At 39.9% G+C, this 26,770-nt stretch overlaps 2 protein-coding genes across 3 annotated transcripts in view; one reads left to right on the top strand and one right to left on the bottom strand.

The window, feature by feature from the left end:
• Positions 1-15,542, top strand: part of pip4k2aa (phosphatidylinositol-5-phosphate 4-kinase, type II, alpha a) — a 30,048-nt gene extending 14,506 nt beyond the window's left edge. The window contains exons 2-11 of one of the 2 annotated variants that reach the window (XM_041065275.1): positions 5-102; positions 280-376; positions 2,041-2,193; positions 2,829-2,975; positions 3,472-3,510; positions 7,450-7,566; positions 11,409-11,522; positions 11,900-12,140; positions 12,405-12,508; positions 12,603-15,542. In XM_041065275.1, coding sequence (XP_040921209.1) covers positions 5-102; positions 280-376; positions 2,041-2,193; positions 2,829-2,975; positions 3,472-3,510; positions 7,450-7,566; positions 11,409-11,522; positions 11,900-12,140; positions 12,405-12,508; positions 12,603-12,683 — 1,191 coding nt within the window. In that variant the 3' untranslated portion in view covers positions 12,684-15,542. The remainder of the gene's footprint in view (positions 1-4; positions 103-279; positions 377-2,040; positions 2,194-2,828; positions 2,976-3,471; positions 3,511-7,449; positions 7,567-11,408; positions 11,523-11,899; positions 12,141-12,404; positions 12,509-12,602) is intronic. The other variant, XM_041065276.1, reaches the window with a different exon arrangement.
• A 4,130-nt stretch (positions 15,543-19,672) lies between these two features.
• spag6 (sperm associated antigen 6) lies at positions 19,673-24,804 on the bottom strand. Its single transcript, XM_041066060.1, has 11 exons — positions 24,780-24,804; positions 24,596-24,691; positions 24,337-24,503; positions 23,381-23,564; positions 23,051-23,256; positions 21,746-21,919; positions 21,500-21,652; positions 21,169-21,360; positions 20,688-20,804; positions 20,409-20,554; positions 19,673-19,744 (listed from the first exon to the last, which is right to left on the bottom strand). Exons 1-11 carry the CDS (start codon positions 24,802-24,804, stop codon positions 19,681-19,683), a joined length of 1,524 nt encoding a protein of 507 aa, XP_040921994.1. The 3' UTR covers positions 19,673-19,680.
• Between the last annotated feature and the right edge of the window lie 1,966 nt (positions 24,805-26,770).

Genomic DNA, 26,770 nt, shown 5'->3' with positions numbered 1-26,770 from the left:
GCAGATAAATGAGTTAAGCCATGTTCAGATTCCCATCATGCTCATGCCAGACGACTTCAAGGCCTATTCTAAGATCAAAGTGGACAACCACCTCTTCAACAAGTAAGATGTTTTTAAGGATATTTTACTATGATGATATCTCACAAAACATAGGACACTGTGAAATATATTTGATATATATTTCATAATTCCTCAAAACATTGTTTAGTATTCACAGAATCTCTTAAAATATGTCTGCTTGTGTTGTCTGATTATTTTTGTGCATGTGTATACACACAGGGAGAACATGCCCAGCCATTTCAAGTTCAAGGAGTACTGCCCTCTGGTGTTTCGAAACCTCAGGGAGAGGTTTGGAATCGATGATCAGGACTTCTTGGTAAGAAAAGATTGGGTCACAAATAACAGACGAGGCTAGAAACATTACTACCACTTATGGGTCAAATGCCTAGTTTCTTTTGTGATCTTTTTTGTACTTGATTGGTGTGAATTGCCACACAAGAGTGCCAGCTATTATAGACAAACGCATCATTTCACAGGCAATACAGTACCGAATAAATGCAACTACCTGGTGCTGGAAGCACACTAAAAAAAAAAACTAAAAAAAAAACACTTGTAACTATTCCAAGACAAATTTGATCTGAGTCTTAACTAGGAAAGTGTTGCTCTATTGCGCATTTTCCTTTCCCTCTTTTGTTTCAGCCCACTCCTTGTCTTCCTTTATTTTCCAGTCTTTCCTAGTAAATCCCCATTCCCAGCGCAGGCAGTGAGTTGGCAGTATTTGGAGGTCATTGTGTCCCAGCTCAGTGCAGCTGTCCTTCTCGCATGTTTACATTAGGGTTCGGCTGGCTGCAGTGAGTGGGCAGTCAGGGGTGTTAAGACACTGGCCAGTGTAGAGGAATGTTGTGACATTTTCTACATTAAACTACTTTGTTACATGAGGCACTAGTCACATTGTGGTTATTTCTTTTATTTATTTGTCAAGTTTTTGTTCACCTTGTTCTAAAACCTGCTTTTTGGCATTTGTAATTACACTGGTGTTATTCCGCATTATAGCCAGTGGGTACCACCCGCTGCCAGCCGGGGTCTTTTGATGACATGCAACAGTAATCATTAGTTATATGAGAAATGCTAGCAGTATTAAATTAAGTTTTGGTAGGGTAACTGAAGTGCAAACAGATTAAACTTTTTCCACACATTAAATCAAATGCATAATGGGGAAAATAACCAACTAAGACCAAAATATTTTTCATTTACACCAGCCTCAGGCAAAGGGCCTCTTAAACATTTTCAGCCTGTGACACAAACCACTTCAGCGTTCCACCGGGACCTGGGCTCTAAGTGGGCTTTGTAGTGTTCGTGTTTTTGGAATCCTCCGGAAACAAAACTGTTTAACCATTTTTGAGTCTAAACACAAGAAAGAAGTGCAGCTTAACAGTTGTTTTAGCATGGACCTCAAAGGTTAGTTCTCACTTTGCAATGCAAGCAGCTGATGCTAAGAGCTGAAAAGGGGAGAGGGAACTAAGGGCAGAGGACATCGGGAATTCTTGGAGAATAAGGCATTGAGCCAGGGGTGTTGGATCATGTTACTTTTGAGCTCCAAAGTCTGGGCAGCAGCTGTTTATGTCTGTGCATAACTTTGGACAGGCAGCAGGCATAGGGGTCAGAATACCATATGTTTGAGGTGGTCAGACACAAAGAAAGTAGAGCTAGGACATGCCATATTGTGAGCTTCTTCCAAATACATAAGAAGAGTGGCCTGTAAACTGTTCAATTAAATGAAAGCTATTTAAAAGTGAGAGGGTAATGTGGGTTTCAGGCATTTTCAAAAATATTTTCTGGATTTAGTGAGACACACCATTCAAAAAAAAGTAAAATACAAGTAATAAGTACATTGTCTTAGTTCTCTGAAGGCTGTGCAAGTAATGTGCAAGGGTTGTGAAAAAGAAAAGAGGGCAAACTGCTGATGTTTCAGTGTGTATATCCTGATAACATAGTTACTGTTATTGTTTCCTTTTCCCTTTTTGCTCTGTATGTTTGCAGAACTCTTTGACACGTAGTGCTCCCTTGAACAGCGAGGCCCAGGGACGGAGTGGGGCCCGCTTCCACACCTCTTATGACAAACGCTACGTCATCAAGACCATCAGCAGTGAGGATGTGGCCGAAATGCATAACATTCTAAAGAAATACCATCAGGTGACAGCCTGTCTTACTATAATATATATAAATTCTTTGATTCTTCTGTAGGGAAGGCTTTCTAAAACCATGTGTCTTTGGTAAACTCAAAATACATAACAGAATTTAGCTGAATTAAATCCCTTTACTGAAACAAACACCAATCTCTCAGGAAGAGCATAGGACTTCAGAGACATTGTTTTACTCTCTCATTCTCTGAAGGAACTTGTACTAAAGGGAACTACATTATAATCACATTACAAACTTGCACACAGTCCTACAGTACATGAAATTCACATACTTCACAGCTTTGTGCCTGGTGGCAAAGTGTCAGCGTTAATGATGCACCAACTTTTGCTGTACCAGTTGACTTTTGTTGGTCAATAAATCACAAAACTTAAAAAAAAAAAAAAAAATCACAAAAAATGTCAGTTTATGGATATGATTACCCAGGACAGCTGTTGTGGTATGTTAGAGCCATCTTGTCTATTTATCGCCTTGCAGATGATCACATAACATTGCTAAGTTATTAAGGCATCATGCTGTTTTATAAACCCTTCTCTATTTCTTACAGTCTCTCATCTAATGCAGACAGTAGGCGCCTGTTATGACTATAAAAGTGCCATAAATTGATATCCCTTGCTCTCATTTGGTAGTTCATTGTGGAGTGCCATGGCAACACGCTTCTGCCTCAGTTTCTGGGGATGTACCGGCTCACCGTGGACGGAGATGAGACGTACATGATTGTTACACGCAATGTCTTCTCCCACCGCCTTTCTGTCTACAAAAAATATGATCTCAAGGTAGGAGGGGAGAACAGATTGAGGAAAAAATGGGAAGCAAGGAAAGGAAAAGTGATCAGAAAGGGCATGAAAATGAGAAGAACTCTAATCTGTGGTTGCACTACACCAGTCCCATGTTACCTCTCATTTCATATCAAGGACCTGTTTTCTGTAATCATCTGATTCAGATCCCTAAAAAAAAAAAAATTACCCAGAACTGGTCAAATGTAGTTTGGTAGTATGTTTATTAAAGTAACAGACATTAGCCATTGGATAATAAATGTCCTACAACAGGGTTTAGAGCATCAGGCTGACAAGTAACTTGTCTCAGAACAGAGTGAAGCTTTTTTTTTTAATCCAATGTGCCTTGCTTTCCCAATTGGGTGAGCTTCTGTGTTCAGGCATGCACAAAGGTTATGAGTATCTGCAGGAATGAGTGTAAGGGAAAGACTAAAGCGAGACTTTCTAGTAACAATTGGGTTACTATAATAATAATTTCCCTTCTTGTATTTTCTAGGGTTCCACCGTGGCAAGAGAGGCCAGCGACAAGGAGAAGGTACAGGCACTTGTCATGAGCCAGGATACACTGTTAAACATACCCACACAAGTTTAAACTTCAGCACAGTTCGTGCTTTAAACAGATGAATACAACAACAACAACAATAATAATAATAATAATAATAACCGTGATAATAATACTTTAAAAAAATAAATAAAATCGAGTGCTACAATTTAAAAGTGCGTTAAACTAACACCGCAACTGTTGGATTCATCAGAAATTGACAGCTAAACCAAAAGAAATGACAATCCACAATGCCAGCATGTTTTAAAAACATCTGTGGAATATTTTAGGCGTTCGTTCCTTGTCTTTCAGAACCGATGCGCTACATGTATATCAATCCACACCAGCACCATATTGTTTCATGTCAATACATAAACCATCCTCCGAGTCTCTGTGCATGTTCTCGTGCACTTAGTGAAGCTATCTTCTGCTTTTTTAATGTCACGGAGCAAATAAAGCTAGAATCAATAAGCGTAAATAATCCCCATTTTCTTCTTGTATTACTCCTCGTGTAGCTTACTCGAGAACTATTTTTGTCCATTGAACAGACCTCTGTCCTTTCAGCACATCAGGAGGCATGTTGCTGAAAGGACAGAGGACACAGGTCTGGTGACAGTGGAGGTCGGAGTTGTGTGTGGATTGAACAGATGGACACTTGCGCACCGCTGATGTCTCGATTCTGATGTCATTTTCGTGTAAGGAACAAGGGCAATTAAAAAGTGTTCTAGAACTGGGGAACATTGTTTTCCAAGTGCACTAAACATGAAACAGAGAAACTTTCTTTCAAGGTAATCTGAACACTGATGTAATGTACTGAAAACGAGTCAGTTATTCTGCTTGACCTCCTTGTCCATTAAAAGCCATGTGGACAATTAGAGAATGAGAGAGAGAACAAACTGTGTTTCCAGTGGTTTCAATAACCGACACAGCTTCAAACAATTCCAGGCTTGCGGTCATCACCCAAATGGCCCAACTAACACAATTTTGGTGTCTGCTTTTGTTTCCCTTTGGGTGGGGATGACAGTAGCAAATATCCATCTCCTTCAGTTAGTACCTACTTCATCACCCCGTTCCCTTCTAGTCCCTGCACGCTATTTGTGTTTCTTTAATTTGCTTCATCCCCTCTAATCTCGCTTCTGCTGCTCCCATCAGTTCTCCTGCTTGCTGTCTGTGTGTGAAAGATTGAGAGTTGTATGTGAGTGTCCGGGGATGTGTTGGGTATAGAGTTTTATTCAATCAGATGTTGTCTAATGATTTTGAGAATCCTGTGTATGATGTGTTTTCTGTATACCTGTATTCTGACTGGGAAGTGTGTTTGTGTGTGAACAGTATAAATGAATAAGATATTTTGTGTGCTTGATAGTGATGGAAATGTTACTGATTGTTGTTAGAGACTGGCTGGCTTGGACAGAGTCACCTGTCAAAAAAAGAATTGTGTCACTAAAATTGTGACAGACCTGATGGCTCACTGTGCTTCCAGTTAAAATTGTTTATAGAGAATATATTCTGCTAGACAAATGCTTTAACCTTTCGTTTGGTGAAAGCTGCTGACAGCATCTTTTATTGCTGTGACTTTTGGAGCGCCGTTCTTTTGACCTGTTAGCTCTGCATTATCGGAAGGGAATGGTTGTGGTTCTTTTTTTTCCATTGCATGTCGCTCTGCAAAGGTTTGTCTGACCATGAAAACATGAAAACGTTTTCTGTTGTTTTTTTTGAGACTTCCACAGTTTTGACTCAGAGGTTTCTGAACTTTCCACCAGATTTACATGGGTTTACTCACGGGGCACTTTGCAGTGAGGCATGTCAGACTTCAGGGAATCCCCAAGCTATATATAGCCTATAGTAAATGGAAGAAGAAACAAACATTATTGGGGTTATAACGGATGAGTGGAAAAAGAAAGCAGCTGAGAATTTAACGCACGTGAGCCTACCTGTTTTTGTCTACGGCTCGGCTGTGCAAACCCCATTTATGGTCTAGCAATAGATATTAAGAAGCAACAACATACATTTTGACTCTTAACGAACAAATTACTAAATTGTGGCTGTTAGTCTGTGGTGGTTTTACCTTTAATGAAATATAGTTAATAAGCATTATACACTAATTGCCACCAATGGTGAAGCCTTTACTGTTTTTAGTTATATGCAAAATGCAGCAGTTGGTCACTCACAGACTTTTGAAGGGACATTCACACCTGACTTACAGCAGGTCTCAGAGACACAACTGTGGCTCAGACATCAAAGACAAGGACGTGACAAGAGACATTGTGGTCTCTCAATGTGAAACACCAGTGTACATACAGACATGTTTCAATTAACCCGCAGTTAACCCTCTGCAAGTGCTTGGTGGCTATGAATATACGTGTTTCCGTCAAAAAATTCTTCTGTTGTTAAAGTTCATTATGTGAACGTTACACTAGCAGTGGGTAACACTAGTGTGAACACTAATACAACGCACTGGCCGGAAAAATAAATAATCAGAATAACTTTTCAGAAGCGAGTCGATCATGTCAAATGAAAGAGGAACATAATGTGTTTTGTTCAGAAGGTATAAAGTGTGTGTATAAAAAGTTCTTCACTCACATGCGCGCACACACACACACACAAACAACAAGCATGGCAGGGTTCTCTCCTGACTGCATGCCGTCTCCCTTTCATGCATGCGTCTGCATGGTATATAATGTTTTTCTGCATCTTTTTTTGGAGTTATGTTATTTCTAACACATTCCGATGTGTATGAACACCAGCCCCCATTCTGTTGCACATTGTGGACATGTTCTGTTCTGCCCACATATACATGTGTTTTTCTTTTAATAAGACCAATTTTGCAGTTCTTCTAACTGCTGTCTCAGGGTTTTGGCAATTAGACAGCAGCAATTAGCTTTCTGACACATCTTACTGTATAGCACTCTACCCAGCAAGTGGTCAGTGGGGTTACGTGTCAAATGATGTAAACTAGATCCCAAGCTAGGTAAAATTTGGCCTTACCATATCATACAAGTTTGTTTTATTTAACTTTTCCATGACCCATTTAGGACACTGAACCACAATTTAGCAAACACTGGTGTAGGTGATTTGTGTGTTTGCAGTTTTTTTTTTTTCTTTTGTTTTGTTTTTTTGTGACCTGGAAAGTGTAGAGGTTGTGTTTGTATGTTATTAAATAATTACTGGTTCTTGGTTTGTGGGATACAACCTGTGTCTCCACTAGGTTTCTGCTCCATAGCGTTTCTGCTACAGTTGTTTGTTGTTTTTGTTTACTCTCCTCTCTCTCCTCATACGGCTGGTATCTCCGTTGGGGTGGCACATGGCTTTAATGTGTTGGTATGACTGAGTGTGAAGTGCCTTGATATTGTATCAGTAGCCCCTTGTTTAGTATTGTAAGCTCGTAGAAATAGCGCCACACCTGAATAGAATACAGAATGCAAATTAGTCACATAGTTGTTTCCTTGCTCTGCTTACTTGTAGCTCCTTGTATCCATAGAGCACCACTGCCAGGTTGTTTCCTTTCTCTACCAGGTGTACTACCAGTGTAGGCAGATCAGAGTCATGCATACATGGAATACAGCTCTTAAATTTGGTCGTTCAGTCATAATTTTAGGGACAGAGCCTAAAATCCTATTGATATGTGAAACTAATAGCATGAAAATAGCATAATTGCAAAAATCAACACTTTTTATTGTCATTGGACAAACATGTTGGATGCGGATATACTCTCGCTTTACCCAGCCATTGTACAGATACCTACCTCTAGACTGGTCATACGGATCTTTCGCGTTGATGTCCTTTCCAACCCTCTACCAATCTGAAAAAACAATTGTGTTCTGTTACATTTTAAACACTTTGCCTTTACTTCCAACTTCCTTCCTCCCTTCCTCTCTCCTTTCTTCTCTCCTCTCCTCTACCCCTACCGCCCCTCCCTCGCTCCCCCTTTTCTAGCAGCCGCCCCCACCAGAGGATGTGCCCCCGCGGCCCAAATCTGGTAACGTTCAGCAAAGGCTGCAAACACTGCGGATTGCCACACGCTTTTACTGCGCCATGAAACACGTAAGAGATGTAAGAGAACCAGGGCTCATATACCAGGCATGATCTATTAAACCAATCTTATTTTATTGTATTTTTTTATGTTTTGGTTTTTTTTTTTTGTACGGCCGAGCATTTTCGTTTCCTTCAGGCTATTACACAGTCATTCAAAGGCCATATTTTGCCCACTTTTCATCCATTTACAGTCACCTTTTGCTCAACTTGTCAGCAAGTTTAATTTTAGTTTTGCCAGACGGTTCATTTTTGTTCCCACCATTCACTCAACGACACTTACGTGTATCTGACAACACTGGAGAGCAAGAAGTGGAAGAATAAGGTGGCGGCATTCATGGGAAGGATGCGTTGTGTGGTCAAAAAAAAAAAAATCAGAGAGAGAACCAGAGATGGAAAGAGAAAATGCGTACTTGTTACACTGATAGAAAGATAATTAATTTATGTCAAAGGGAGAACATCTTTCTTCGGTGGTTAAAGTCTGAAACCAACTATTAAGTTAAACAAAATATAAATAAATACCTGTGTGTGCCGTAATAATGACAGAGGACACGTTTTGATTTGTCTTCTAAAGAATAAAGAACAGTTAAGCGTTCAAAGCAGGATGCAGTATTAGCCTGTGATGAAGAGAAGCCGTCCCTTGTCTACTGCATTTTGTTTAGTGAAATAAAATGTATTTGGCAGTAGATGAGCAGGTGCCTTAGGACATTAGTTAAAAGCTAGTGTAAGAGATGAGTCAGGAGATGACTCACTTTGTTAGGTGCTGTTTTTATTTATTTGTTTGGGGGCGTGCTCATGTCAGGCTGTACAGTGTGTGCCCAACAGTCTAGCCGTAAGGCAGTGGTTGGCATAGAACCACTGGAAGGGGTGGGGTTGCATGGATGGAGTGAATCTAAGTTGAATGAATATGATTTATGTTGAGAAGACAAACAAGAGTGTGCTGATGCTGTCGTGCTGACCTTAATTTATATTACAGTTCAGCGTGGATCCTTTCTTTATCCTTTTTGTTGCTACCCATATCACTCCCCTATGAATGATTAAAAATTGCGGAGTGGGGGGGGCATAAACTTTTTCGGGTCCGAAGGCGGGTTTGTCGGAAAAAAGTTTGGGAACAGCTGCCATAAGACAGTGTAACTAATTTTTTTTTTTTTTTTTTTTTTTTAAATATCCACAGCCTTATAAACATTGATAAACAATAATACACATCAGGATTGTTTGCATCCTTAAGTAAGCATTGCAAACACCTGTGTCTCAGTTGACAAACTAATTTAGGTGCCAACTACTAGAAACACATTTATTGTTTATACCCAGCTGACATTAACCAAAACTGTTTTGTTTTCAAGAGCCGTTTTTACTCATACACACCCAAACAGGTAATTATGCACAGAATGCACAGCTTATACTGTTTGTGCACTTATAACAGTGCTAACATCAAAGTGCTCGGCTCATGCTGCCTTGCATGACTGTGTGGTTGATATGAATCAGCTGATTTGCTAGTAATTGATCAAAGTATTCCACATAAGTCAAGTTGTATGAACAATGATAAACAGTTCAGACAAATCGTACTATCATTAGTTAAAATCAATGCTTATTATTTATAAGTTGCCTGTCACTGATATGCAGCCTGATGGCGGATGTTAAACTGCGCCTGACATCAGTAGGAATATACAGTGACTAGATACAAAGGTGTATGAACACCCCAGTGTTAGCATACCACAAAGTCATAGCTTCATTCTTGTAAGACAAAAAGACGTCAACATCGTCAAAGGCCAAGAACCATTTTCCAACCAGCTGACGAGGGAAACAACACATGAAAGAAAAGAAATGATTTTTATTTTTTTTTTCAAACTGGGGAGGAATTTGTCTGTCATACTAGCTTTGTAAGGCTCGTCAACAGCCCACACTTTCTTCCTGCCTGTAATATATCTTTCTGCTCCTCTACTTGCTATCTAAATGTAGCACACCACTCAAGAGTCGGACACCTTTCATTGCAGTCATTGTAATAGAGAAAATCAATAACAGGCCAACAAATAGGATCCTGTGTATGACTAGAAGAAAGATGTAATGAACCGGTTAGAATGACTGTTGCATGGAAATAAAAGACAGCTGAAAATGGATTCGTAGAAAGATGGATGAATGAAAGAAAGAGCTGAGGCATCCGTTTAGGTGACAGGCTTGTAAAATGCTTTCAGGTTATGTTTGCTCTTTGCAGTCAGCCTTCCTCATTTACTTTTTATGTCGCATCTATACTCAGTCTAGCAAGTTGTTCATCTCATATTTATTGCAAGTTGGAGGTCTATGTCTGTATATATATGTGCTCAAATGTCTTATTTTGTGAGATGCATTCCTGTGCCCATCTGTGTAAATATGTACTCTGTATGTGTATGTATGTGTGTCAGTGTGTGCTGTCAGAGCTCATTCTAGCGCTATAAAGTGCTGTTGTGTTGCTGCTCTTATCCTGCTGCCATAGAAACACTGTAGTAGTTAAACTGCTGCTGCTGCCCTGTTACCTCATTTCCTGCTCTCTTTTTTTTCCTCAGTGACTCAGAACTAGTCCCCCCCCCCCCCCCCCCCCCCTCACATAACACCTCTTCCCCCTACAGGTCGCTGGTACTTTTGCAGCAGCCTGGTTTGGAAGACCGTTAATCCCAGTAGATAGACACATAAATAGGAAACTGCTTCATTCTGGTTGTAGGATGAATAGTGGGAATCCATCAAAAAGTTGCACTGGCTTTACGTAGTAATAAAACACAGTTTATATTCGCTTTAAATGACAGTCTGGTTTCCAAAAAGCATCTTAGACGACTGATGATTAGTGTTATTTGTCTTAGGGACAATATACTCAATTATTAAACTAATAAAAATGGATGCTTTTTGGTGTCCAGCTCTGTACCAATAAGGACGTTTCATGGCTTTGAGTTGGACGTCCTTTTTTTTTTTTTTTTTTTTTTTTTTCATGGCACAAAGTGTATGGATCTACCAGATGCATTTTTTTAAATGTCCTAACCTCCATGCAAGGTGTCACAAAAAAAAAAATGCTGAGTGCTCTGTTTCATGGTGCTGAGAAATGAATACATTTCACTGGTAACAGTATGGAAAATAAGCAAATCCGTGCATCAGATGGATCTGTACCCTGCTGTGAGCATGCTGCATGTACTGTTTAACACAATCAGAGCATTTAGCTTGAAAAGAGGTCGGCCTTGGTTTGGACAGACTGCCTGTGCTTTATTGGCCAACTCATTTTGCCAGTAATATATGTTGCGTGTGGCTGAGTCAAACAGGCTTATCTAACAGACCACAGGCTCAAAACCTCATCTATGTCAAAGGGGTATTTCAACATGCAGTCTTGTCTTGTTAGGAACATGCATTTAATGACGCTCTTGACATGACTCATTTCTAGGATCAGAATTAATCTTTGTCATCATGCATTTTGAAATACCCCCTGATTCTTACAGCTGAACAAGATGGCAATATGCTATCTTTTAATCCTATGTAATAGCATATGCACTATATTAAAGTGTTAATTTTTTTTAAGTGTTCTGGGGAAAAAGGATGAAGAACACTGATGCTGGTGTTACTGCTTTTAGTAAATCTTCTTTCTATCCAGTTTTTGACCTTTATGTCAAATATCTCAACCAAAATTGAAATATATTCAGGGATTCAAGCTCTCTGTGATTGGATGAACTGCTATTTGTTACTCATCTTCTAAAAACGAAAATTGACGCTTGATTTAAGCACCAGAATTCTGTCACGTTTTTGCCCAGGTCTACTACAGTACCATGCCGCTCAGGGTTGGAACATTCTAGTGTTTTTGGTTTTGACTGTTTTTCATTTGGTCGCTAATCTCCAATACTAATGGGCAGGCCAAGGAGCTGCCCACCTACAAGGACAATGACTTCATCAATGATGGGCAGAAGATCTACATTGATGCGGAGAACAAGAAAATGTTCCTGGAGAAGCTTAGGAAAGATGTGGAGGTAGGTGTTAACAATTAAATATGACTGAACTTATGGCTTTCTGCAAGCACACTGTGAACATCATCAACATTTTTGAGTTGACTCACATCTAAGCAATCCATGTTGCACTTATGTTGTTGTCAAGAGCTTTGGATGTATTGCTTGTATCAAGAGCTAGCTGCTGTGTCTGTTGAAATATTTTGAGGCAGGAAATCTTGCTGTGAAGCCCACCCATCCAACGGTGTCATCTTTTTCTGTCTGTGTTCATGCATTTCCTCTTTCTCTGGCTCCACCCTTTCAACTTTCCCTCCTTTCGTCACTTTGCTATCTATGCTCCTCCCATCTTCACACTTGCTTCGGTTTCCTATATTGTCCCACCTTCTTCCATCGGCCCTCAGTTCCTGGCCCAGCTGAAGCTCATGGACTACAGCCTGCTGGTGGGGATCCACGATGTGGAGCGATCCGAGCAGGAGGAGGTGGAGAGCGAGGACAACGAGGCGGAGGAGGAAGGGGAGAGCGACGGAGGGGGCATTGGGACGCCCCCTGACAGCCCCAGCAACACCCTGGACAGTACCAAACCTCTGTCACCTGGAGAGTTTGATCCCACTATTGACGTCTACGCCATCAAAAGCAATGATAGTGAGTAGCTAGCTGCATGTTAAACACAACCTCTGCATTGTGAGGGTTGTATTAACACTATAGTAATAAATACAATACTGAGAGCTCCCCCTACTGGATGTTGTGGCTTTCATTGTAGTTGTCAGACCTTTTGCTGTCAAAAGTCTCTCAAGGATTTTGCTTGTCATATTTAACAGTACCAGATTTTTTTTTTTTTTTTTTTGCCTGACAGTGCAGTGTAGCTATATAGATTCTCATTTAGAGTGCATTTGTTTTAAACCTCAGGTGCTCCCAGGAAGGAGGTTTACTTCATGGCTGTCATAGACATCCTGCAGCATTATGATGCCAAGAAGAAAGCTGCCCACGCCGCCAAGACTGTCAAACATGGGGTATATATTTGCATACAAGATATATGGTTCAGACGAACTATAAACTAATATACTGTATAGGTGGAATATTGTTTCTGTCCGTTTCCCTCTGCAGGCCGGAGCGGAGATCTCCACGGTGAACCCAGAGCAGTACTCCAAGAGGTTTTATGATTTCATCACCACTATCCTGTCATAGCCTCCAGGAGCAACAGGGGCCACAGAGGCACATGGGAAAGGGAGGGCAGGTGGGGAGTAGGGCGGAGAAGAAAAAGCGACGGAGAGAAAAACCATCAAGAGGCTGAATTAATAAGGTGCTGTGATGGCTTCGTATCACTCTCCCTCATCCGTTCTCCTCATCCCTCCCTGTTTGTTTCTCTCTTTCAGTGGGGTGCCACGCTCTGCAGCTAAAAAAAAAAAAAAAGAAAAGAAAGAAAAAACATCATTCGTTTACATTTAACCTCTCCTCTGTTGAGTTTTGTTCGTGTGTTACTTTGAATGATAAGGGTGTTGAAAGCAAGTGTCCAAGTTATTACATTTTTTTTATATAATTTGTTTTGTCTGTATGGTTGTTTATGTGGGACTATGGCTTTTTTTGTATTGCCTCTAACATAACATCCAGAACCCTACTTTTTTTTTTTTTTTTTTTTGTATTTGTCTTTCCCTTTTGGTGTTTCAGGGGGAGGTTGGGGAGGGTATGAGGTGGTGTAGTGTGAGGTCAAGGGGAATGCAGAGATCGGATTATAGCACAAGTTCCCTCTTGCAAAGAAAAGGCTTGAGTGGGATGTAAAGAGGAAGTTTATGTTGAGCCTCGCCTAATTCAGTTGCTTCATTTCAGGAAGTAGGAAGCAGTCTTCCAATAGGCCAACAGCCAGACCCCCACCCAAATGCTATACAAATACTCAGCCAAACAAATCTTCCTGTTTTGATTCCTCCTCCTTCACCCAACTCTTTAGATGCCTCCCCTTCCCCTCCCGTTCCTTGCGTGTACAGTTAATGAATTGAGCTTTTGGGTTGTCCTCTCGCCCCACACACTCAAACCAACACTGCTCATTAGCTGAGATGAATTAACTTGTTGCAATAAATTATAATGCTTGTTTCCAGCACTAGTTGCACCTCAGTGTCTTGTAGTGCGTCGTCCCCTTTTTGCTTTGTCGTGATGTACAGTGATAAAGAGCGATTCAGAGAAGGATATGTACCTTAAAATGAGAAGAAGAAGAAGAAGAGGGATTCGAGCAACCAGCTTCTCTTTAGTGTCATTTACTTGCATTCACTCTGAATATGTTGGGCATTTTTTGACATGGTTCCTGTTCCTGTGACAGGAAGTGACCCAGAAGGCTTGTGTATAGCGATTAAGAGTGAAGTCGCTTCTTGTTCGTATAGGGGTGTCAGATTGAAACATCAAGACCCCTTAACTTTCTGTCGCCATCAGCACCTTATGATTGAAATAAATAAAAAAAATGTTGCACTTTTGTTTGTTGTTAGATGTTAGGAGTTCTTGTTCTGTTACATGCGCCGCAACAAAGAGGAAAAGGAACTCAGAATTGAATCTTAGAAGCCTGATCTCAAATCCTGTCTCCTCCATCAATTCTCACCGATGGGTACTACTTACAGGAATTGTGTGGAAAGAATTTACTGCAAAATTAGACAGGGAAAGTGGACAGGTTCTGTTTACACGGCTTTTGTAAACTAACCTTTCCCCGTCCTTTTAGAAGTGCTCTGTGGTGTTGTCGCGGTGGGGTTTGAGACAAGGCAACAGTGTGACTGTACTTCAGGGCAAACAGAAGACGGTTTACCTCCAGCATCGTACCAGCACACACCCAGTGATGGCGAACGGTGTGTGTGTGTCAGTGTTCAAAAGTTGTATAGGGGGAGAAAAAGAATGGGGAGGTTGGGAAGAGTAGCTGCAGATGTAAAGATACATGTTGTTAAGTCATTAACACCAACGGCATCATTCTCTTCTCTAACGCCAGCTGTGAGTCTGTTATTCATTGTTGTTTGTGTTGTTACTGTTGACATTTTTTAAAGGTGGTTTATCTGTGTTTTGAATTTGGTGGTTTTATGAATTGATGTGGTAATATTTTTTTTTTGTTTGTTTCTGTTTGCGGTTGTTTTTTTTTGTATATTTTGCACAAGAGGAAAGGAACCAAATGTTACGAATATAATCCCAATTAGTTGATATGGTCTTAACAAGGGAAATGCAATATACTTGTATGTAAGTGAGAAAAGTTGTTGTGCGTGTGATGTTGTGTATCACCTTTGGATAACCAACTAAAACAAGTAAAGTCATCCTCCTTGACTATTCTTACCCATGCAGAAAGCTTCCATCACAATATGTTTCTTTAGATATCATAGATTATATTCACATTTATATTTTTACATTGGATTTTAGTCATGAAATATAGATGTATTAAAAAAGAAAAAAGAGCCACCTGTGGGAATGAATGATGTTGCTGTGGTAAATGAAGAATGATACTGCTTGAATTTATACAATGCTTAGTATAGATGTACTTAAAAAAAAAAAAAAATTACAAAAAAAAAAATTTGCATGTCACAGGACTAAGTTTCCTTTGCCCTCTAAGTCTGTGTTGTTGGCTGTTCAGGTTCTCTTTGTGTCCCTCCACTTTAACCACATTTGTGAGCTGTTCAGTGTAAAATAGTCCCTACCATGCTTTAAATAACTGTTTTTCATTGTATACACTGTGCAAGATGTGTGCCTTTATACTCCAAAATTATTTAATTTTATATTTTGTAATCTTTTTTTAAAACAAAGGTAAAAGGTTATTTTAATAATAGGGTGTTTACTTTGACATGCATTGTTTCCAACTTTATTTTCAACCCCCCCCCCCCCCCCCCCCCCCGTTCACCCCCAGCTCAACCTTTTCCCACTCCAGCATCCCTCTGTGTTTCAATTTGTTGATGTTGTTCAGTCAGTTAAACAAAAACCATTCTAATGATTGTGTTTTAACCAAAAAAAAAAAAAAACAACAACAAAAAAAACAAGTGAATAGCTGTCTTAAATTTGGGGATGGTGGATCGCTTTCAGTTCTGTACGTTCGGATCCACCCTTCTGGTTATTCAGTGTGTACAGACATCCTTTACCTTCTCATCAGACTGGAGGGGGGTGTCTGCTGATATTAACCCCTTCTTCTTTCACGCTGGTCCTGCCTTGATAAAGAACGTTTGTGTGTGGAAGTGCTTTGTGGAGTATGCGTGTTGTGATTGTGTTTTGCCACTCTGGTCCTCGCTAACTGACGGCCCGTGGCCCCCCCAGCGGACCGTCAGCATCTTCATCACATTCAGCCACTAACCACAGATGCAGTCACATTTCAGGATTGTGATCTTTTCTAAGTGTTACAACTGCGATTCATTTCTGAAACTGGTTTATGTTCTCTTGCACCCTCACCTCCATTTTCTGTGTAACCCTGTCAGTTTACCTGCTTGTTATCAGGGAGATTATCAGCTGATAGTTCATCCCAAGTCAGTGGTTAGTTGATATTTCTGTGTTCTTTCACTGTAAATGGGCTGTTTTTGTTTCTATTGTCATGTAGGTCATGATGTACATAGGTCGTGTCATAAGGAAAACAGGAAATGAGGGACCACAATCGACTTCTAGTCTGCTTTGCTCTGTTTGGCCCTGAAGGCTTCCTTTAGTCAAACATCAGCAAATGTAGAAAACAGAGCAGGGCATGCTGGGAGGACGTTTTTTTTTTTGTCTTTCTTTCGTTTTTTTCCCCCCCACCGGTTTGTTTTTGGAGTAATAATGCCAGACTTTAACTGATGCAAATTAGAGACGATAACACACGCGCCCTGCTGCTGTACCTCGAAATGAATAAGTCCTTGTTTTCGTGACCTCTGTCATGAATGAGCTCCTTCACCCATTGACCACACCCACCTGTCCACCTGCTGCCAAGCCTTAACTTGCCAAAAGCATCTTACAGCAGTCAGAACTACCCCAACATGAGCTTGAAGAACATTATGTATTGTAATATGTCTGTTTGAACTGAATTTGTTTTTTCCTTTTTTTTTTTTTTTCTTCTTCTCTTACTGGGAGATGGGGTGATCTGTGTATTGCTCACATGTCCAGAGTTGTGGGTAAACAGCCCTGTTTTCATGTGGTTTATCAAGTGTTAAGGGAAAATTAGATCACAGATACAAATGACTAGAGGGCAGGCAAGGTCTGCGGAGTTGGTGAAATTTCCTTTGGCTTTAAAACTGAACATCAACACATCTTTGGGGACAACAAATAATTTTTTTTATTGTTTTTTTTTTTTTTTTAAGTGCTCAAAAATAGCTGAACCCATTGAATTTACATGCAAAAGTCGGGTCAACACACACACACACATACACACACACACAAACACACACCAGGCCAGGAAATCTCATCCCTGCAGAAATGTGCTTTGGTCTCACATCAGCCCCAAGTACTTTTAGACTACATCTAAAAGTCTTAAGCATTGGTTAAAGCATTACTGTGTGTGTGTGTGTATATGTGTGAGTGTGTTTGTTAGTTGCTGTTTGACAATGGTTGGTGAGAGTTCCCTTTCAGTGGCAGAAAGGCCAAAATGATGTTGTATTGTTCTTCACATTTTAATGATGATGATAATACACTCCATTCCATAAGCGTTCACTCAAACCAATTAAAGCACTTGTTCTGCTTAACTCAAAGTCTACCTCTGATGGTTTGTTCTTTGTTGTTGTTTACGTCTCCAAGTCCCATTTTTTTTTTACCCCCATTCACTGGATTGTTCAGATTTTGTTTGTACTTTGTGTGATGCTGTATATTTGAGTTGAAATATTCAACAGTTCTTTTAACACTCATGGTGTCTGCAAAGAAAGAAGGAAAAAGAATGACTTTCACATGACTCATGTTAGTTACAGGAAAAGAGCTTTGCAGGGTTTAACTGTCACCATTTAATCCTTTTGTTTTTGGTTTGTTGTTGTTTTTATTTGTTTATTTATTTATTTGTTTCTATTTTTGTGGTTATTGACTGTGCATCAGTCTCTGCCGGTATAATGTAACGCGTTTCACCAGCATCTGTAGCTGAAAGAATTTAAGTATTTAATTATGTGTAAGCTGTTAATAAGTTGCAAGTCATTAGGTCTAAATAGCGATGAATGTTGAGGTGATTTATTAATTAATTTCTTATTTATTTTTAATGAACTGATGACTGAAGTGTAATGATAGACGCAAACATGGTCAGTCTTTAAAAAAAAATTGTTGTTACCGGAGTGAGTTACGCTTTGGACATTACATAAAACTAAAGAATAATAAAAGGGAAGGTGGGTTCATGGTTGATAAAAGTAGTATAAAATTGTAATTGCAATCCGATAAATCTGGCGTGAGTTAAAATTAAATGACCAAGTTAACATAATTAAAATGTCGTTTCCTCGTGTAACTCAAACGCATAACTACATATTATATGAAAGTTTAAAGTTTTCCACTCAGAGTATTTTCATTCCGTTTCCCCGTTTGTCCTCGAGGAGACTGAAGACCAACAGCTCACGTGCCCCATACGCGCAAATTATCAAATATGAATAGACGTGTTAGATGACAACATATTTATTTTTGTGTTTGTAATTAGTGCCCAGAAATTATTTAGTTACAGTATTTTTTTTTTATTTTTCTCATTTCGATCAAAAAGGTTTTCTCTAACACTTGAGACCTTTTCGTGCCTGGATGCTTTCGTCAGTTTTCACTCGGCTATTCAAAATAAATAAATAAATACATTTAAATCGATTTAATTTCTATACATTTATTTAATTATTTAATTATTTATTTATTTCTTTATTTGGAGTGATGAAATTCAGCTGCTATTACATCTTAATTGCTGGGTAGATCATCTCTTCCAGCCATGTACGCACACATTTAAGGTATTTGGATTCATCCCAGCATGTATAATTTTCATTATATATGTACATATTTTTTTATAGTGTTAAATGCCTCACTAAATGAATGGTAGCTGTTTTTAATATTTTAACTTTAACTTTAACGAAATGCTCACACGTTTCCGTCCAGCACCGACAGATTAGCGTCGAAGAGGTCCGCCGTTACAACAAAAGCCGTTGTAATGTTTTGTAACGGGCTGCGTTGGATACAAACGCCCGCGTAAAGCTTTATTGTACAATCAAGTGAGGAACAAATGCATGGGTTGTTTTCGATCATGCTCCTTTGAATATTAACGCTTTGCATTTTCATCATATGCCATAACAAACGCGGGAATAAAATGTCTTTTGTTTATATATATAGCCCAGACCCACGAGCTCTGTATTTTATTTTTGTTTGTATTTAGAAAAGCGCTTCGCTTCCCTGAAACCTGTGAAGAAAATAACGTTTCACGATGACATCGCGATAGGAATGACGAGTTCCAGTGTGGATACAAAAATCAGTTTTTTTTTTTTTTTTTAAGAGGAAGGGTCCGGTGGCAGCAGCGTGTTCAGATCCCCGCAGCGCTCAGAGGCGGAGGCTTATTTGAGCCGTAGAAGCACGAGCACAGACAACAAACAAAGAGGGGCTCGCCACGTGCGCTGCAGCTGCTGCGCACATACGCACACGCACACAACCGAGCCGCAGTGAGAGGTCACGACCGCCAGGGGGCAGCCTGACCCCTGCAAAACCACAGCATAGACAGAAAGCTATTCATTATCCCAGGTATCGACGTACTTGTTTCGTTCTTGTTTGTTTTTTTGCTTTGTTTTTTATTTTGTTTGTTTGTTTGTGTTTTGTTTTGTTTTGTTTTGTTTTGTTTTGTTTTGTTTTGTTTTGTTTTGTTTTGTTTTGTTTTGTTTTGTTCTGCCCTGGAAAATGAAAAAAAAAATGTATGTATATCAGATAGATATGATTGGGGAGCTTTTCTTAAACGAGATGCAGGTTTAAATCTGTGTGCCAGCAAACCTGCAGCCTGCTGAAGTGTCTTTGAGCAACACACTTGTTCCCTACCACGACTGCTCTGTCACAAAACCTTTGATCTCTCCAGAGTGGGCATAAGAGATTAGTTTATAAGAGACTCCATGAAATGTCACACTGAGTTCAGAAGTCATTAGAATGGCACAATAAAGTTGGAATAGCTGTTCTTTATTTTTATCTTGGGCCTAGGACACAACATATAGCTATGACAGTGGTGTGTATCCTGGGCATCACAGGATACACAGGGCATCTTCAAATAATAACAATAATGCGTGCAGTAAGTGTGATATCAGGCTGGCTGGTAGTTCTCCAACCTCTCCAACAAGACTTCTGAGTAGCCAGGGGAATAGTATCTGAAACAAAACACACACACACACACACAATGTCAATACCTTAGGTGGTGAGTTATACTGAAGAATTGTCTTTTTTTTTTTTAACCATTGTCATCCAGCTAATGCTGAATTTTTTTTAATTAACTTTACTTCCACTTTTTTTTTTTTAAAGAAACTGTTTATTTGTATCTCCTGAGTTTTTTCATATGTAACTTTGATTTTAATTATTTTTTGTGTTTTTCTTGTTCATTTTATTCATGATCATTATTTCTAACCAAAGCATTTTGTTGCCCTGAAAAACACTACAAAACAAAGCACAGGTTATAGGACACATTTTAGCTGATAGTGGAGGGAAAGATCAAGATTGAAACAGGAAACAATTCCAACTGAGTCAGCACATAGTTCTGAAATGACAGTCAATAACATAGGTGTCCAAACTGTTCCACAAAGGGTCATGTGGCTGCAAGTTTTTCTTCCAACCAATCAAGAGCACACAGTTTGACCAATCAGCTGTCTGAAGACTGAGATCAGTTGATTAAATGAGTCAAGTCTGGTGTGCTGCTGCTTAATCCCATCAGATGAGTCAGTCCTAGATTGCAGTTTAGGTCTCTCACTGTTACACACACACACACTGAGAGTGGTTTAGATGTTGACAAAGTACGTGTCTTAGCTTGCCAGTGTGTACCTGACTATCTCTTCAGGGAAACAGCTGTTGATAGCGTTGATGTACTCTTGCAGAGCAGAGCCAGGCTCAGCCTCGATCTCTTGCACTTTCTTCAGACCCCCGCTGGTCACAAACAGACGCCGGGCCTTACTGTCATGTGGCAGCACCTTTGATTGGAAGGGAGGACATGGTGTCTAATACAATATAAAAATGTCATCATCTGAATCACCAAAATGTGGAAAGCTGACATTTATCTAGATTAAAAATGCAGGTCGTGGAACTGGTCGAAGATTCCCTCACCTTGCTGAACTGGCACACGACGTGTTTGAGGATGTTGCTTGGAGCATCGTAGAGGAGGGGCTCCAGAGCTGGCAGGTAGGTACACTTCTCCAAAATGCTCTTCAGAGCCTTCTTACTCTGAAAAGAAAAGGACACGAGAGAAATGAAATACATAACTTGTGAAAAATCATGTAAACCTTTAACCTTTCTCCCTGCTTTTAAGCAAGGGACCTCTACCTTGACCTTTAAGTTTATCTTATCCTCTCTCAGCGCTCACTAACAATGCACTGAAGTCTATTTTCATCACTGATACCTGTTATTTGTGCCTCAGAATAAGTGTAAGCTGATAAAATATTACCAAGCTGGTATAAACTTTTAAGTGAAGCCAAAACTAAATAGATTGTTTTTGAGTAAACAGTTTTACTTTGATTTCAGCTGTGCTAAACATTCTAGCACTGTCTCAGTCTCAGTGCAAATCAGCCTGCAGAGCTGCAGCTCTTACTTTGACCTGCAGGTCCTCAGAGCTGCTGGCATCCATGTAGAGCTGCAGAAGTTTGGGCAGCAGATTAGCCATGGCCACAGCCTTGGCGTGCTCAGGCGTGTGATGCCCTATCTTGCCGATGGACCAGGCTGTGGCCGCCTTGATGTGATGTTCTGCTTCCTCAGACAGACACAAGGCCAGCTGGGGCACCCCCTGCAGGACAGGAGGACACAGCACAACAGAGCTGGTTCAGTTAGTATGACCTAGATACCAGACCCTGAAGGAATGTCTGTAGATTTTAGTGGTGGGTTTAGTCGTCACATGAGGAGGGATTAACCAAACATTCACGCACCTTGGAGAGAATGACAGCCATGGCAAGGTTCTCACTGTGAGTTGCCACGTATCCCAGCATCATGATCCCTGGCAGCCACAGGTTTCCGTGGCAATCGCCCAGATAATCGATTACTGCTGCCATGCCACCACAGTTCACAATCTCCTGGGACAGCTGGAAACGCACACTGACACATTACTTTGTTCCCTGCATTTGATGGTCGTGCCTACAAATGTGTGTGGGTCTGTGTGTGTGTGTGTGCAGCACCTCTGGTGTGTGTTTCACCACCTCCCTCATCAGAGTGGTGACGTTCTTCCTGACGTACTCGTCCGGATCTCTGAGGCAGACCACTGCCGCAGGGAAGATCTCAGCCTCTATCACCATCTCTGCCAGGCTGACTGAGTGCTTACTGATCTGGCTGAGGGCTGAGAACACCTGCCTCTGGATGGAGACAAAAGCATGTCAGAATATGTCCATAGTCATATTTTTTTAAAATATAAACCAAAATTACTACTTTAAATTGTCCAGCGTCTGTTGAAATATCAGTGTTTATCATCTAGCACAGCTACTCTTGAGGATTACATCTTTTAGTTTAGCTAAATTTAATATGTAATTGTTTTTAAGTTCTAAAATTGAACAGTGTTAATATTTCAGATTTGTTGCCAAAAAAAAAAAAGATTTTCTTTCAAGAATTAGTGCAACTTTTTGTTCACATTTCACCACATTTTCAAGCTTTTCCAAGACTGATAGAAAGCTGACTTCTGTATGATTGTGTTGCCTGCAGGATCCTTGAAATGTCAACACAATTTCTTTACTCTATTCCATCTCAGCAGGTTTTAACACTGATTTTCTATAATGTTTACTTAAAAAGTTACTACAATGGTAATTTGCAATCAGTGTAATCCAAAGTACTAAAGAATATTTTTTTAAGTCTGTAATTTCTGTGATTCTGTGATTTTAAGTCTGTAATCTTTTTAAGTCTGTTTTGCTATTCAGGACAACAAAAATATTGTCAGCTCTGTATTTTAAAATGAGATTATCTTGGATCTTTTAAAAAATTAATTAATTGTGTAATTCAGTCTATCACACAGAAATCAGACAAGGCAAGAGGTTTGTTAAAAAGGTGAATGAAGGAAGCCAATAGATATGTAATAATATAAAAATTATACAAATTATATATAATATTCTCTAAAGAGTACTGTTAAAATCATTCACTGCATGATTATATAACTGTATAACCTATTGTTATTTGACAGGTAAATTATATGCCAAAGAAAAGCATTAAAGAAAATGATTGAACTTATTACTAAAAAAAAAAGCCCTAAGCTTCAATATTCAAAACAACAGAAGACACTGAGGTTACATGAATATTTAGCATGCATGTCCTAGGTATCAATTACTTTTTATCTTACTTGGGGAGCATTCCTATAAGGCTTGTAACCATCTTTAAAAAGATCAGAATGACAATAATTTAATTTCAGAAAATTGTTCCTTTCATTTATACCATTATACATCAGGAGCTGAGTTAAACCAACAGCTGGTAATTGAAACTTTCCTTTTGAGATGTTCTACCTTTAGTTTTGCATCTGGGTTGAGGATCATCTGTGCCAGATGTGCCACAGCACCAGTGTCCACCACAGTTTGGGCCAGCTCTGGTGTGTGTTTGGAGATGTCGCTGAGGGTGGAGGCCGCAATGCGTTTGAGGGCCATCTCAGGCTCTCGAAGACACAACACCAGCAGGGGGACGGCACCTGCATCCACAACCGACTGCGACAACGCTGCAAGATAATGAAAAGAGGTGGGAGACATGAAAATATAGATATATGAAGGATGTATCTCCAAACCAGGAAACTAAAATGTTAAGATCATATACATCTAAACATGTCAGTGTGTCCTCCTTACATGCATTGTGTCGTGCAATGTAGCCCAGAGCCCAGGCTGCGGCCTCCTTCACCCCGGGGTCAAACTCCTCCAGGCAGAGAACCAGGGCATCCACCCCCCCACAGGCCACCACAGCTTGGGAAAGCTCGGGTGAGTGTTTGGCTACTGCACGCAGCACAAACGCTGCTGCTTTCTTATAGAACCTCTGCACACAAACACACACACAGATACACAAATAAGTTGTAATGACCCTGCGGAAACCTTATACGGTTCAATAACAAACTTCAATAACAAACTTAAATTAACAGACTTCTATTAGGAATTGAGGTGCAAGACAGGTTATGTCAAGTTATATTGCTCAATAACTACATGAAAAACCACATATGCAAAACCAGCAAGGAAATTAATTGTTTTTCTCATATATATATTTATCTTGGTCTTTAGTCCCTTATTGAACCCATATATTAGTGTATGTGTAAAGAGTAAGGGCTTTTTAAAAAATATGTTTTTTATATTATAAGTGTTTGTGTTATAAGAGAGTTTCCCTAGAAACTCTTTGAACAAAATAAATATTCCTTTTTTCAAATGTGATTTTTCTTCTGTCGTTTGCAATAGAGTGGAATGAAAATCTGCAACAGAATTTTAAAGATGAGGCTGCAATGCCTCATTAATAACAGGACCTAAACTTTGCCTCCCTCCATTCTGTGCCTCTGAGTGGGCCGAGAGAGAGAAAGAGAGAGAAAACAAAGGCCTGGTTGCTCTCATGGTAAAGGGCTCTTAGGTTTTGAAGTAGCCCCCAGGCGAACTGCCAAGTTAGCCCAAAACACACTCTCACATTCAGGAGGCTGACCCCAAGTTCCCTAATGGTGACAGCCTCTGTCTGTCTCTCTCTTCCCTCTCTAACACCAGCCTCTTAAGGGTGGAGACAACCTGCCAGAAGCTCCAGATTTCTGAAGGATAAAAGATGAGATACTGACGTTCTGTGAGGCCAGGGAGTGGACCAGCTGGGGCAGGATGTCTTCCTTCACCACAGCCTCAGCCAGGTCATCACTGTGATCCGCCAGGCGGCCCAGAGCCAAAGCTGCTGTCTGCTGGATGCTGGGGACCACATCTAACATCAGGGGACGCAGCATGGACATCACACCTGCAGGAGATTATATGAGAGGAGAGGAGGTAAAACACTGAAATTAGCAGCTAAAGCAAACAAATCTTAGTGGTTACAATCTTGTTTCTTACCAGCATTTTGGAGGATTTCTATGTTTTGTGGTCTGGCTGCCAGATCAGCAACGGTTTGCACAAATTGCATCCTTGATTTCTGATACTGCTCGAAAACTGCAAAGCACAAACAGAACGGTGTGGTGAATCTCTCTCTCTATCTCTCTTTATTTTTTTATGAATCAAAACAGCTCGTGAATCTCACCTTGAATGATCTGTCGTTGGCTCATTGTTATATGGATGGGAAAAAAAGGCGTCTTTTAAAATGTGTGTGTATCTTAAAAAAAAAAAACAACCCTGAATTTGTCACAGGATTCAGTGCAGCGGTTCTCCCGGTCCAGGTTAAGGTGGTGTTGTTGTTAAGCGTTGCCCCGGCAACAGACAGGAAGCAGAATGTTCTCTATCGCCCCACCAAGATCGTCTATTATGGCGATGACTCACTCCGCCGTTCTCCAGTCCGTTCGGACCTCGAAATGCGCTCGCGTTTTCCGCCCGGAAATACGTTGGGAGTGAGAGCTCCGCGCGCTCCCTCAGTTCAGTCAGATCAGTCCTTTGTTCCCGCTAAAAGACAAGCGCGGATGTGTCTCCCACTTTCGCAACGTCGTTACGCGATTCGAAGACAAAAAGAGCAGCCAGATGGAAACGGAGGGGGGGGGAGTGAAAACGCTGAAAACGCAGAAAACGCAGTTCAGCTTCTGAGCTGAGTTTTTCATGATGAAAGCGTTCTTCTTCTTCTTCTTTTTCTTTGCCTTTTTAACTTTTGCCTGCTTTGTCTGCTGGAGGACTGTGTCCTCAAATGACCTGCCTAGATGCGTTTTTGTAAATCCCGTTTAATAAATGAATAAATAAATAAACAGAGATATGGCCTAAATAGACTTCATTATTATTATTATTTTCAAAAATGTCATTGAAATATGATCGATCCAAACATTATATATCTTTACTGCCACCGCGAACATAGAAGAAAAAAGGTAGATGAAAGAAAAACAAGGCAAAGATAATAAAATACGTCCAAACAGCATATAGCGTCATTCTACAACTGAATGTCTGAGTGTAAGATATTTTAGGTGGCCGATTCCGGTGCCAGGGTACCGCTTTATTGAGTTCTTTATTTCTTTTTTCCTCATTTATTTATTTATTTAAACCGAATTACTGTTTCCGGTACCAACTGTTACTGTATTTTAAAATGAAGAAATATTAAACCCACCATATCTTAGACTTCTACTGCGAAATCAGATTATACTCAGGTTCAAGATCATACTCATTTTCTGTTTTTTTTTCTTTATTTCTTCTTTTCACACTAAACGTAAATGCGGGCTGCTGTCGATTATTCGGAGAAACAATTATCAACTCACATTAAATGAGACTTATTATCGCTCAGTTAAGCCCCAAGTAGGCTAAGAGATACTTCTATCTATTAAATCCGAATAAGCAATATTTTCGTTTAATTTCTTTAGGTTAGGAAGTAATGAAACCTTGTTTATAAAATAAAAGGCGCAATGATATTTCTTCCCTCAGCTGAATGTGTCATACCACAGTATGACAGATTCTGAAATTCTGCTCCGCGCCTAGATTTGCTAATTCCGGATTAATCTGGTTTTATTTTAAAGCCAGATTTGATTAACAAATCCTCGTTTTTTTTATTCGCCTAGATAAGTGCTTTAAACATCATAACTGTGTGTATTTCTGGGTTTTTCACGTTCATAATTAATTCACTTTTCAAGGGGGGAAAAAAAGATTTTGAAGTAAAAAATTGTGATTATGAAAATGTGATTAATTCGTTAAAAATCGTTGGTTTAGTGGTGTACATTTAGGGTCCAATATAATCATAAAATGCCTTGAATTTAATACTTTCATAAAGAGCATATGCCCGCTTTGCTTGAGAATGAGAATTAATAATGAAGTTTAAAAAAATAGTAATCAATTAGAGATAAATTAGAATGAAGTCCAGATGTTTTTTTCTCTGTCATTTTATTTTTTATCTTACTTTAAACCCGCCGCATTTCCGTGTAGTGCTACTCGTGATAAATCGTCGATAAAAAAAATCCCAAAGGGTTCTATCTTCAATGAAAGCATTCAGAAAGATGATTTGATCACGGGCCAGATCTCCTCCTCAACTCGGGATCTGGCCTCCTTAACTTAGTTACCTACATCACTGCTGATTCAGACAGACATCTGGCGCTTTTCATAGTCTGC

This window comes from Toxotes jaculatrix, chromosome 20, assembly GCF_017976425.1.
Source record: "Toxotes jaculatrix isolate fToxJac2 chromosome 20, fToxJac2.pri, whole genome shotgun sequence".
NCBI classification, from domain to species: Eukaryota; Metazoa; Chordata; class Actinopteri; family Toxotidae; genus Toxotes; species Toxotes jaculatrix.
This window is presented reverse-complemented; position numbering and strand designations above follow the sequence as displayed.

Excerpts from the sequence above, each read along its gene's own strand:
- spag6 (XM_041066060.1), bottom strand. The coding sequence starts at position 24,804 with ATGAGCCAACGACAGATCATTCAAG. Across the intron at positions 23,257-23,380 it reads CATTGCACGACACAATGCAT|CGTTGTCGCAGTCGGTTGTG; the intron begins GTAAGGAGGACA and ends ATTATCTTGCAG. Across the intron at positions 20,805-21,168 it reads CTGAGGACCTGCAGGTCAAA|AGTAAGAAGGCTCTGAAGAG; the intron begins GTAAGAGCTGCA and ends TTTTCTTTTCAG.